Source organism: Falco naumanni, chromosome 10 (assembly GCF_017639655.2).
Source record: "Falco naumanni isolate bFalNau1 chromosome 10, bFalNau1.pat, whole genome shotgun sequence".
Classification (NCBI taxonomy): Eukaryota; Metazoa; Chordata; class Aves; order Falconiformes; family Falconidae; genus Falco; species Falco naumanni.
This window is the reverse complement of record NC_054063.1, coordinates 22,100,497-22,112,958: the sequence shown is the minus strand read 5'-3', so window position 1 is coordinate 22,112,958 and position 12,462 is coordinate 22,100,497. Positions and strand designations below refer to the sequence as shown.

At 56.8% G+C, this 12,462-nt stretch overlaps 1 protein-coding gene across 2 annotated transcripts; it reads left to right on the top strand.

The window, feature by feature from the left end:
• The first annotated feature begins 296 nt into the window (after positions 1–296).
• Positions 297–11,520, top strand: TBC1D20 (TBC1 domain family member 20). 2 transcript variants are annotated; one of them, XM_040609024.1, is made up of 8 exons: positions 297–461; positions 3,099–3,284; positions 4,512–4,592; positions 6,042–6,228; positions 7,036–7,137; positions 7,973–8,114; positions 8,818–9,002; positions 9,144–11,520. In XM_040609024.1, the coding sequence occupies exons 1-8, from the start codon at positions 419–421 to the stop codon at positions 9,397–9,399; spliced, it is 1,182 nt and encodes a 393-aa protein (XP_040464958.1). In that variant the 5' UTR covers positions 297–418; the 3' UTR covers positions 9,400–11,520. The 2 variants fall into 2 exon arrangements, with proteins under 2 accessions (XP_040464958.1, XP_040464959.1); XM_040609025.1 differs by lacking the exon at positions 3,099–3,284 and having other exon boundaries at positions 333–461.
• The last annotated feature ends 942 nt before the right edge of the window (positions 11,521–12,462 follow it).

The window sequence follows — 12,462 nt, the reverse complement described above, 5'->3', positions numbered from 1 at the left end:
CGCTTGGCCTCGCGCTGCCGGCGCCCGCCGGGCGCACCCGGGAGTTCAGGGTGTTCGTGGGGTGGCAGCGGCCCCGCGGGGGGTGCTGTGTGCCCGGGCCGCGCTGGGCAGGGGCTGTGCGGGGGGCCCGGGGGGGCTGTTGTTGGTTTTAGTTCTTAATAAAACCCCCGATGCCACCGGCGCGGGGGCCTCCACGTGTGGCGCCCGCCCTCTGCGCATGCGCTGCCGCCCCCCCGCGTGACCCGCCGGCCCGCGCCGCGCCTGCGCACTGGGGCACCATGACGTCCCGCCCGCGCGCCGGTGGCGGAGGGGCGGGGGAGCGGCGGGGGCGGGGCGGTGCTGGACGGCGCGGGGAGCGCGGAGCCCCAGCCCGGCCCGGCCGCGCTCCGGCCCGGCATGCGCCGCAGCGCCCGGGAACATGGCCCGGCGGAGCCCGCCGCGCAACGGCGTCGGCGGCCACGGTACGGGCTGGGCCGGGGCGGGCGGGGGGCACCGATTCCTCTCGGGTAGGTGGGGGCCGGAGCGCCCCCTGGCGGTGCGGCGGCGCCCCCTGGCGGCGGGGCGGGGCTCGGCGCTGCGCTCGTAGCCGCTCCGGCGGGGGGGGGCCGGGGGGCCCACCGACCCCAGCCCTCAGCTCGGGGCGGCCCGGGGCGCGGGAGCACGCTGGCCCCGGGGGCAGCCGGGGCTGCGCTTTGGCCGCCGCCCGCCCGGAGGCCGGGCCCCTCGGGCCTGCCGTTGCCAGGCTGACGGCGCGGCGCTCCGGGGGGGCAGTGCAGCAGCGCCGGGGTTGCTCGCCGTGCGGAGCCCCGGTGGAAGCGCCGCCGCCTGCGCGCTGTGCCGGCCGTTGGGAACGCGGGGCCGCTTCCACCCCGGAGCCGCGCTCGGGGGCGGGCGGGCAGCGCTACGGGCCGCGGGGGTCGGCGGCCGGCCCGGCCCGCGGGCGGGAGCGGCACCGGGGGCCCGCTCGGGAGTCCTGCCGCTGCGTCCAGCCGCAGAAGCGCCCGCAGACCCGGGGACCTTCCGTGACGGTGCGGCTTGCGTTCGGTGCCGTCAGCCCCCGCGCCCGTGTGTCCCTCCCGGGCGGGACCGGCACCGTGAGTTAAGGTTTGTACGTGCAGAAGAAGGGTTTGAACTGGAGTTTTTGGTAACAGCCGCAGCCGCTGCCGCTGTGCATTCAAACGGTGGAAACATCGGGGTGTTGCTGGTGAATCTCAGAAGAGGAGCCCACAGTGCCTGCGCTTTCCTTCGTACTATGAAAGTTCCTTGTGTGCGATCAGGAGTTTCTTCTTCCATAGGCTTTGTCTGCTCCTTCCCGAGGCTCCGGTGGGTGACAGCCCCGTGCCTGCGTGTGGCAGGGGCAGGGAACGGCCAGCTGAGCGGGGCTGGTTGCTGTTCCTGGTCAAATAACTTTGCTTGCACAAGGGGCAGGAAAGGCAACAACAGGAAATTGTGGTCACTGGGGGAGCCTTTAATGTTACCAGGAACATGGGGGGCACCTACAGATCTGTCATAGGTTGTTACAGCTTTTCATCTAAAAAGTGTTTAAACAGAACACTGGAGACAGCATCCACTGCTTGACCTACTTGGGGTGGGTGCTCCTGAGCAGCGGCTGTCCTGCCGTCTCCCGTTCAGATGCTGCAGGAGGCAGTGCTTCCAGCCGGGTGGTCCACGTGGTCCCCCAGGAGCAGGGAATGGGCCGGGGCAGCACCGAGGCAGCACCGAGGCAGCGAGGTGCCACGTGGGCTGAGGAACACGCTGCCCAAGTTGCTGCGGGGAGGGTGCGGCACTGAGAAACAGCTGTTTCTCCATCAGGATCCTTTTAATTCCTCCCACCCCAAATCCTATTCAGACATGTTCCTTATCGAACAAATCCTGCTCGGATCCCAAGAGTAGTCAAACCTGTTGAAAAAGCTTCCAAGGTAAAGGCAGCGTTTGCGGCCTCATCCTGCGCTCCAGCCCCACAGCTGCTCAGTACAGCCTCCTTAGCGGAAAGTCCTCCGGTGTGGGATATCGGTGTGGGATATCGGGTGGCTCCCAGCCGCCTCTCTCCTTCCTTGCATGATACAGCGGTAACAAATACCACAATGCAGTGTGAAATAGTGTCACTTCTCAGCTCCCCAGGAAACCCTCTTGTGTCCTGTAAATGCATTTAACCCATCTGAAACCAGAGCACCGCGTGCTTTGTCTGTTATTCCCTTCCCTACGTGCCCTCAAGTTTGTGTGCCGTACAAAAGAGGAGTATTTGTTTAATACCGGTAACCTGTTTGAATACTAATAGCCAGCATAGTGTTTGTTGGGAGGGAAGTCAGTGTGCTTGTGATTCGTTAACTCTGGTGTAATTATGTCCTTTTTTTGTGATGGTTGCTGTCAATGGAAATGCTCAGACTTTTCCCTAGGATGACTGCATCCAGGAGCTGCCGTCTAGCTGGGAGTCCATAGGAACGTAAAGTTTGGTCTTGGGAAACACTTGATACCTGAGCTGGCAGCTGCGTCAGAGAGCAAACAGTTGCGGGATGGCTCTGTACAGCTGTCACAGTCCTGAATGGAGCCGTGACCTGTTGGGGTGTGTGGGAGCTGAGGGTGAGGGATCTACTCGGGCAGTGCTGGCGGCTCCTGTGCAAGGAGCAGTTTTAGATAGATAGATAGATATAAGCAAACTCTTTACCAATAATTCTCAAAAAGTGATACAAAAATACAGTATAATAACACAGCCTTCAGTGTATAAAACTTGCGGTTACAGCAGGAGTTTCTAGAACATAAAATCCCAGACAAGTTACTGGGTGAAGTGGCAAGAAAGTGAGGTGTGGTCCAGCCAAGCAGTGGTCTCCCAGGGTGGGACCAGCGGGGTGGATAGGGAAGCGGGGGAATGCCCTGTGAGCCATAGTGCTGAGCTTGTGGAGATGGTGACAGTCAGCTGGTGGGTCACCCACCCGGGTCATACCTAGCCTGTCCTGGCAGAGCGTGTGCCGACTCTCCCGTGTCATCTCCCTTGTGTGTGTGACATCACTGAGTGGATTTTGCCCCCCTGATCTGACTTGCTGCCCCCACCCCCATGCCAGTGTTGCCTATCAGCTTGCCTCTTTGTGGTCTTCTTACAGACTTCGATTCTAAGAAGAAAAGAAAAGTGGCAGAAATTTATCAGGCTCTGAACAGCGACCCCATCGATGTGGCTGCGCTCAGGCGGATGGCAATCAGTGAGGGGGGGCTCTTAACGGATGAGATTCGTTGCAAAGTGTGGCCGAAGCTTCTAAGTGTTAATACAGATGACCTGCCCCCTCTTCCAGGTATGGAACAGCCTGGACTCAGGTGCTTTGGAAGAATTGCTCGGTGATATCCGTGCACACTAGAGGAAGGATCGCAGAGGCTGGAGCATGTGCTTTCCGACCAACTTTTTCCCTGTATGCACTGGTGTGTTTCCCACCAAGCTCGTGTGCGAAGGGGACTTGTGCTGCAGCGTGAACACTGTAGCTTCATGCACTGGTTGTATGTAAATGGCAGATTTGGAAATACTTAACTTTCTAAAAACAACATTTCCATTGTACCACAAGGGTGTTATTATCTTTAGTGACAGTGATGGAAATTGGTTCACCTTGGATGTGGTTGGTGGGGCCCTGAGCAGTTAGCTGGCATGTGTAAGTTCATCTGCAGCAGAAGGTACCAAGCCGAATTTTTGTTGCTGCCATGGAGAGGTGGCTGTGCTGAGCCCTGGCTTGGCCGAAATGCTTCCGACGTGTCTCTTCCAGGCATAGATGAAGCAGTTTGTTGCATGAAGCATGTGTGGTGTTTGGTCAGAGCAGAAGCAGGGAAAATGACCTTCGTGATGAGGTACCTGCATAGGTTTTAAACCTGAGCAATGCAGAAGCTTTGAGTCCTGTAGCTTTTACAGTCCCCAAACCAGATGTTATTGTTGTTCCTGAATCTGGCCGTTCAGAAGTGTGCATCCCCCCATGTCAGTCAAGAGCTGGATTATGTTAGGTGATCAGAGCTGCTGGAAGACAACACTTAATTTCACATGATCCCATAGATAGTTCTATGTGCCAGCAAATTCCTTTCTCTTCTGTTGTAACTGTCTCTAGCTCCCTCTGGAATGGGGTTTTCTTCCAAATTATTTCTATTTAATAAACTATTCTTTGTGATCTCCACAGCACATCATGCCTTGCTGCTGCTGAGTACACTTTGAATTGCACAGCAAAGTTGTGGAGCAAAGATGTTTCCAGGAGTGCTGGGAGCAGTGTCAGTTTAGGCGGTTTTTATGTATGTTGTTTGAAGAAATAGTAAGTCTCGTTGCCTCGTGCTGAAGTGCTGTTAGTGTTAGAACGTGCAGCAGCGCGAGTGAGGGGACAGGGCTGGCATGTGATGTATGAAAAAGGGGACGTACGATGGGGTGCTGTGACTGTGTGTGCAGCCGCATCCTCCTGCCTTCAGCAGGATTGCTCCCAGCTCCCTTGCCCAACTCTCTTCCTGGTACCTTTGCGCTACCCAGTGTTAATTATATTCCTTTTTCTGAGCAGGAAAGGAGCTGCGAGAGGACAATAAAGATTACCAGCAAGTGTTACTGGACGTGCGGCGATCCCTGCGCCGTTTCCCACCAGGTGAGAGGGGATTCTCCTCTTCCCACTCTGCAGGGGGAAGATCTGTGCCGTGGGGCTCCTCCTGGTTCTGTCCTTACTTGGGGGGGTTTGCAGCAGGTGATTGCGCTGAGAGCCTGACTTCTTGAAAACCTTTCCTTGTGAGCTTACAGCAGCTCCTTCACGCAGTGAAGCCGTTCTGCAGCTATCAGTTTTCTTCAGCTGCCTGCGCCACCGCCGGGTTTTGGTGTGGCTGTCCCAGCGCTGCCCCCGCCCTGCCGAGCCCCTCTGCCAGCCCGCTGGTACCGTCACACAGCTGCAGGCCCAGAGCCCGTGTGTCCCTCGGCTGTTGTGAACAGGGTGACGTTAGGAGAGGTTGAACGCTTGAGAAATGTACCGTTTGCTTCGGTTTGGTTTAGGCTGTGGTCTAGCTCAGCGGCATGGAGGGTAGGTTTGTCAGTGGTTAGGACAATTTCTGGTGTAAAACAGTCTCAAGATTGGGTTCATGCACCAAATTTAAGAGAACTCTGAACCTTTAAAAGCAAACTGGTTTTGCAGTTGTTTAGTTCTGATGGGTGGCGGGTGCCTTGTGCTATTTATAAAACACGTAATCCAGCAGATATCTAACTCTGCAGAGCAGTTGTTATTTCTGGCCAGAATCTGCTTCCCTCTTCTGCTGCTTTTATTTTGCATAAACAGTCGATTCACTCTTACTCTGTTTTGGGTGCAGATACTGTGTGCAAGCCTGATTCTTGAAGGGTCTGCTAGTACAGATTTTTTTGCCCTTGAATGGCAGCCTCCTGCCTATTTTTAGACACATTAGTGAAGCAGGGGAAAAGGAGAACTTTGTCATTGCAGGATCTCTGCTGGGACTTTCTGCTTGGCCTTTGGGCATTTTATCTGTTGACAACTGCCAGAAACTGGCTGCAGCTGTGCATCATGGGAGCAATGTTTTTCCTGTGACATCCTGTCCCTAAACGCATGTTGTTAGCAGGGGACCGATATAAAGTTGTGGTGATGGAGGCCTTGCAATCTGATGCAGTTGGCACAGTTTCTGTGAAAATGGGTCCTGTTTAATTTTTTCTAGAACCCCTGGGAAATTAAAAATGATTAAAATGTCCTTAGCAGCACTGGATGTGCAGCGCAGTTCGCTCTGCGCAGCACTGTACAAACATCAGTAAACCCTGCTCCCATCCTCCACGGTGACTTCCTCGTAGGTAGGAGCACTGCAGCTCCAGAAATTAAGCAACCTACCAACTGGCTGGTTTTCCCTGGGCCTTTGGAGTTCTGCGGGGCAGGATTAGGGCTTGGGATATATTTTTCTGCTGGTTTTACCTCCCTCCCCTTTGCACCACATCTCTTGGGATAAGGCAGGTGGGTCCTCTCCTTGCATACCGCAGCCGCACTTGCTCCCATGGCAGGCACTGTAGGCGATGCAGCCTGTCCCACCGCTGCCTGGTGCTGTCCCCACAGGGATGCCGGATGACCAGAGGGAAGGGTTGCAAGAGGAGCTCATCGATATTATCCTCCACGTCCTCAAGCGCAACCCCCAGCTGCACTACTACCAGGGCTACCATGACATCGTGGTCACCTTTCTCCTGGTGGTGGGGGACAGACTGGCCACAGCTCTGGTGGAAAAGCTCTCGACGCATCATCTTAGGTATTCAGCAGACTCAGCTGGAGGAGGGGAGCCGCCTGCATGTTCTCAGGTGGTGGGGACACCCGTGCAGGTGGAACTGGCCTGGACGGGGAGCCTGGGAGGCAGAGCCTTGGGCCGGCTGCCTGTCACTTCCATACCCAGAGGGGTGCTGCGAGAGAGCAGCGTGACCACACAATAGCACATGGCTTTGCAGGGAGTTGTGCTCTGGAGAAGGGATAATTGAAGGCTGTCAGTTAATTTGTAGCATCTCTTGAAGTTGAAAAAGCCAACATGTATGCATTATTCATCGTTCTCTAGCCGTCTCTGCTGTTGGGGCTTCTGCAGCTCCTGGGGGCTGGCTCAGTACGGTGCCTCCCACTTAGCCGTATACTGCCCTGGACAGCGTGGTGGATACCGCCTGTGTCCTGAGCCCCAAGTCAAGTGACGTTCCTGTTTGTGCACTGAAATGAAAACAAGCCTTCAGCTGGGGAGTGGTTTGGAGGAATTCTCTCTCCTCTCCCAGACGGGGAGTTGGATTTTGGATGCTGGAAAGGCTTTGCGGTTCACGCATGCACTGCAGCAAAATAAGTGTCAGCTGACACCAGCGTGATTGTCTGGGTCCGGGTTTTCTGGGCAGATCAGCCCTGCGTATCCCAGGCGAGTAGGAAGGAGGCTACCCCAAGCAGGCAGAATTCCTTGGGGCTGGGGGCCACTCTGCCAGCAAAGCTGTTTATTGCAAGTACTTTTACTTACCTTCTGGCTGCCTCGCTGGAGGGAGACCTCCCTGACGTGGTTGCTTAACAGAGCTTCTTTTAAATCTTTCCTTAGGGATTTTATGGACCCAACAATGGATAATACCAAGCACATCTTAAATTACCTGATGCCCATCATAGACCAGGTGAACCCTGAGGTGCATGACTTCATGCAGAGGTACGCAGACGTTCCCTCGGAGCCTCCTTGCTCTCCCCTGCCAGTCTCATGTTACTGTTCATGGGGCCGGTTGCACCAGCATGTCCCCAGCTAATGGTGACAGTTTGAAGCCACGTGACATCCTGCTTCTGAGCAGACCCAAACCCCTGCTGCCTGTCTTGAGGGGTTTTGCATGGTGCCGTCTTCACCCCGGGGGTTTGCAGTCCGTGTTGGAAGGGCTGGGGGGTCGTGGGCAGTGTCACACAAAGCTGCCACAGCCACTTCACATGCCCAGTTTTGTGGCTGGTGTGACCTTGCTGTAGTTTGTTACTAGTTCTGTGGAGAATTCCCAGGTATTAGTCCAGGCAGATTAAAGCAGAAGCAGGAAGGTAAGTGGGAAGGTTCAGTCCAGAGTCCTTTTCTCGGCAAGTGTCTGTTACCTTTCATGGCCGGGATGTCTTTGGGTACCAAACTGTGATTACAAACTTCCAGAAGTTAGTAAGCCTTTAGGGTGGAAAGGAATCTGAAAAGTTGACTGTGCTGCAGGACTTTGAGTGTCCTCGGGTGTCCTGGTGTGCCGGGCAGTGATGTGCTACATCACACGTTCAGGCTCTCCTGAAAGCACACCATTTGGACCTCTACTGTGGACCTCACTGGATGTGAGACGAGTAGTGGCAATAGTTTGCCTTGGGACTGTATCAGAGGTGCAGCTGATGGATCTGGACTGAGCTCTGAAGGCTCTGCTGATAGCCAGTTCTATTTCCCCTCCCAGGCGCGGAGGTGCGGCGCAGGGATCGCCCAGGAGCATTTCAGTGCTGCTTCCGAGCTGCCCTAACAGCGCTTTCTTTTTGTGCAGCGCGGAGGTGGGAACCATCTTTGCTCTCAGCTGGCTGATCACCTGGTTTGGGCACGTTTTGTCTGACTTCAGGCACGTCGTACGATTATACGATTTCTTCCTGGCTTGCCATCCATTGATGCCCATTTATTTTGCTGCTGTGGTAGGTATCAGCTGGGATGGCAGGGGGATTAACTGAGCCGGCGTGAGATGGCTGCTAGTTCAGGGCCACAGAGAGGGGCTGGCAAGCCCAGTGCTGCTGCTGTCCCCACTGTCCCCAGCTCTGCAGGGGTCCCCCAAAGCCAGTGGTGATGGCAGAGGGCAGGTGGGATCCAGAAAAGCTTGGGCCAGCCCGGGAGCGTCCAGTTGTGCAGGCTGTTCTGGTTCAGTGCTGCAGAGGCAGCATGACCTGGTGTTTTTCTTTGCGTTCATGTGCTGGCTGTGCTGCAGGGTGCTTGCTTGGGTGCTGGCAGCCGGGCTGGCTGGGTGCAGCCCTGCGCTGGGCAGCCATCTGCCCTTTCTCCTATGAGGGATCCAAACAAGTCTGTTTGAGGGCAAGTCATGGAGTCAAGCTACTGCTGAGATTCTACCTGCATCTCTGACCTGCAAGTAGCAGACTCTGCCCAGAAGACAGAAGTAACTGCCCAGAAAGGGGCTTTTTGTGGCCTCGGAGTCTCAGGAAGGGTTTGGCATTTCTCTTCCCAGATGAGGAATGCTTCACGGCAGTGTGTCCCCTTGAGGAAGGGCAGGTCTCTCAGCCGGAAGCAAAATGTTTTTCTCTTCTGGCTCTGAAGTGAGCGCCAGTGAGTGACAAGGAGTGGTCCCCGCTTCCCCAGCTGTCCTCATGCTCTCGCTCCTCTCTGCAGATCGTGCTGTACCGGGAGCAGGAAGTTCTGGACTGCGAGTGTGACATGGCCTCAGTCCACCACCTCCTGTCCCAGATTCCACAGGACCTTCCTTACGAGACTCTGATCAGCAGAGCTGGGGACCTTTTTGTCCAGTTCCCACCATCCGAACTTGCCAGGGAGGCCGCTCAGCAGCAGGCTGAACGGTGAGTGTGGGGCAGCCCGTGTGCCGCGTGCTCTCTGCATCCCCTCACCAGCTCCTGCTTCCACGTGATCTTCCTCCCTAGCAGGAGGCCAGTCCTGAAGGTGAGCTGGGGGCACTCCTTGACCTGTTTCTTCTCTTGCAGAACTGCAGCTTCCACTTTTAAGGACTTTGAGCTGGCATCAGTGCAGCAGAGACCAGACACTGTGTTGAGGCAGCGCTTCAGGGAGCGGCTCCGAGGGGAGGAGCGGACGAAATCCATCTTGACAAAGCCAAGGACCAACCGCTTTGTCAAGCTGGCGGTGATGGGGCTGACGGTCGCGCTGGGAGCAGCTGCCCTGGCCGTGGTGAAGAGCGCGCTGGAGTGGGCACCCAAGTTTGAACTGCAGATTTTCCCCTGAAGTCAGAGGAAGAGCCTTCCCTATCACCACGTCCTTCCCTGGTGGGAAGGGGTGACGACTGATGAAAGGACGTGTCCAGAAACGACTTGTCTGAAGATTATTTTTTATTCTCGCTGCGTCCAGTGACGCTTTTGGCCTTTGCAACAGAGACTGATGGGAACCAGCCCAGCAGGATTGTTCCCCACACCGATGCTCACCTTGTTCTCTCCTCCCTGTGCCAGGGTGAGCAGACAGGCACTGCCACCATCTTGTGAGGAACCAGAGGTATGGACGAGCCCAGCTCTACAGGCTGCGCACAGGTGACCGTACGAGTGGAGAGCTGTGTATGGGCTATGCCAAAACAATCCCACATTCTCTGTTGGGGATAATTAGTAGGAGTGAGGGCAGATCCTTGCCTGGAGGAGAGTGTCACGGCAGGGTTTGGCCTAGGTGCGTGCGTGTGTGGGGGCAAGGGGCCGTTACACTCCTGAGGAACACAGGGCAGCCCTCTGGCTCTGTATTGCTCCCATGCGCAGGCTGCCAGCCTGTCCTGCTGTCTGTGTTCAGCTTTACCAGTGGTCCAGCCCTTCCCTTTCCTATAGGCAACCTCTGAGTAGAGCCAATCCTTTCACAGCTCCCTGTCAGCATCCTGCCATAAGGTTCTGTCCAGCGTATAACACTCCCTGGCTCTTTTTGCTTCCTCATCTTTTGCAGCATGATCTGTTTACAGGAGGGAAGGGCAGGGGACAGGAGCACACCCACAGGATGGCCAGAGGGAGCTTAGCTCTCGGTTGCTGGAGCTCCTTTGCTGGCAGTAGCGTGACCGTATCTTGGGTCTGCTCACCCTGCCAGAGGTATGTGCTGTCATGTGCCAGATTGCATCACCACAAGTCTTAGCGGCACCATAAACACCCATTGCGGACTTTTTTTACAGCTCTGGAAGCAGGCTTTAACACAGAGAAAGGTTTTTTCCACCTTGTGAAATGCTTTGCACAGGACAGAAGTCATTGCGGTAGGAGATCTGTCATAAATCTCACCCACAAGCTGATCAGACTTCAGCGTCACCTCTCAGAATAATGCAAGTGAGGGAGTTTCCCAGAAAGGCCACCTCCAACCCCTGCATAGCTCCTGGCTCCCCACCTGGTCCCAGTGACAGTCCTAGCGCTCTCTGCCCTCCAAGCTAAGCAGCAAATCCTTCTAGACAACTTGGTGTCCCACTGAGACAAAGCCAATAGACAATATATGCCTCTACCTCTCCCCTGAGCTGCTAAACCTCCCGCAAGTGCCCTTACCTGTCCCTGACTGCTCCCACCCAGCTCCCCCGCCATTGCTGCATTGTGCCCAAAGCCATCTGTGCCGTGCCCAGGGGCTGCACCCCTGAAAATTAGGTGTTGGTTGAAGAGTTACGGATTTCGGGATAGAGCAGAAAACTCACGCCCTGCAAAGCTCAGCACCCTCCTGTCCCAACCCCCTGCCTGTCGGTTAATAACTGCCTCTGGGTGAGTTCTGGTTTGCCCCACGGGCCCTTGCTCTCGGGGCGGCTGTGCCTTTCGGACCTGGGCAGAGCGTGCAAGCAGTCGTCACGTCTGCCCCATGTTTCTGTACAGCTCTGAGCAGAGGAGTTTCCTTTGCAGGCTGAAACCCGGAACATGTTGCATCCGCTGTGCTGCACGCAGGGCAGTGAGACCCCTCTGCTGCCCACCCGTGCCAGGGTTGGCTGTGCCAGTGGTGAGAGCCGGGGGCTGCTCACGGGTCTCTCCCGGTGCGGTTGTAGGCAGAGCCTGTGCCGGGGGCAGCAGCGGTGCGAGGCCGAGTGCTGGGTGACTTAGCACTTTAGAAACTTGTGGTGCAGGAGAGTCTGTGGTGACCTGGGGGTGCTGCTGGAGGTCCTGGGACCCCTCCATACACTTCCCCCACTGCCCCAGAAGTGGCTGGAGCACCTCCAAGGGGGACGCCCCTGCAGCCCCCACACTCTCTGGCCATGATGCACTTTAGTTCTTGCGTTGTCCCCGAGGGAGGAAGGGCCTGGGAGGAGACGGTCACTTCAGGTGCTTCAGTTACTCTGTACAAAGACTTATACATACCCGTGTAAATGCAGATTTGTACAAACCCTATAACTGTAAAATAAACAGTTACTAAACACGCTTTCTTCCCTCCCCCTGTGCTAGCAGGGGCTGTGGTGTGGGGCCGGAGGTGCCAGATCTGCTCTCATGGCATCCTGTAGCCTGGAGTTGGCACGTCCCCTTCTGCGGTCACCAGCCCATGTAGCCTCACGCCCGGCAGCCCCGTGGGGAGAGAAGCCGGAGCAGCGCCAAGCAGCGTTTGCGTGCCCCAGTCGCTGTTCCCCTTCCAGCTGCCTACCTTTGGTTAAGTGCCAGGACCTGCGCGTGCCGCTGGCTCTCCGGGACACCCTGCTGCCCCGATCCGTGGCGCGGTGGGCAGAGGGGGGCTGGAAATAGCCTGTCCTCCTGCCACTTCCGCACCCGGGCCGGGTGCCTGGCAGCGGGAGGGGATCCCGGGCACCGTGCCCGGCAGCAGAGGCCCAGCCGTCACTCCTGTCCCCTCGCAGCCTCCAGCAGCTGGGCTCCACTGAGCCGGGGTTGGGAACGGGCTCTGCTGGGTGGTGTGAGGCCGGTGGTTGTGTGTGCCGGATCCGGACAGGGCTTCCCTCTCCGGAAATTATTTTCTTCGTGGTGCTCAAAGCCCTTTGGGAGGGACACAGAGGCCCCCGGGGTGTGGGGGGCTGCTGGGGGCTCGGCAGGGTTTTGGAGGGCAGAGGGCGAGCAGGGCTGTGCGTTTACAGTGGGGGGAGGCCTGGGGAGCCAGCAGAGCGCTGTTCCTTGCACCGTGTGCCTTTGCACACTGCCAGGGCTGGAGCCCAGCACCAGCCGAAGGGTTAAACGGCCCTGTGGGCACAGAGCTGCCGCAGGCTCTTCCAGGCGTGTCTGGGACCCGGTGGAGAAAAGAGCCCCGGAGGAGGTGTCACACCTGTCTTTTACTTACCCAAAAAAAAGCACAAACCGGGACATGGGGGTCTGTGCAAATGCCCAGGTCATTCCCAGGTGCTGTTGCACGGATGTAGTG

Coding starts and splice junctions, on each gene's coding strand:
- TBC1D20 (XM_040609024.1), top strand. CDS start 419: ATGGCCCGGCGGAGCCCGCCGCGCAACGGCGTCGGCGGCCACG. Junction 3,285..4,511: donor TGACCTGCCCCCTCTTCCAG/GTATGGAACAGC, acceptor TTTTCTGAGCAG/GAAAGGAGCTGCGAGAGGAC. Junction 9,003..9,143: donor GCTCAGCAGCAGGCTGAACG/GTGAGTGTGGGG, acceptor CTTCTCTTGCAG/AACTGCAGCTTCCACTTTTA.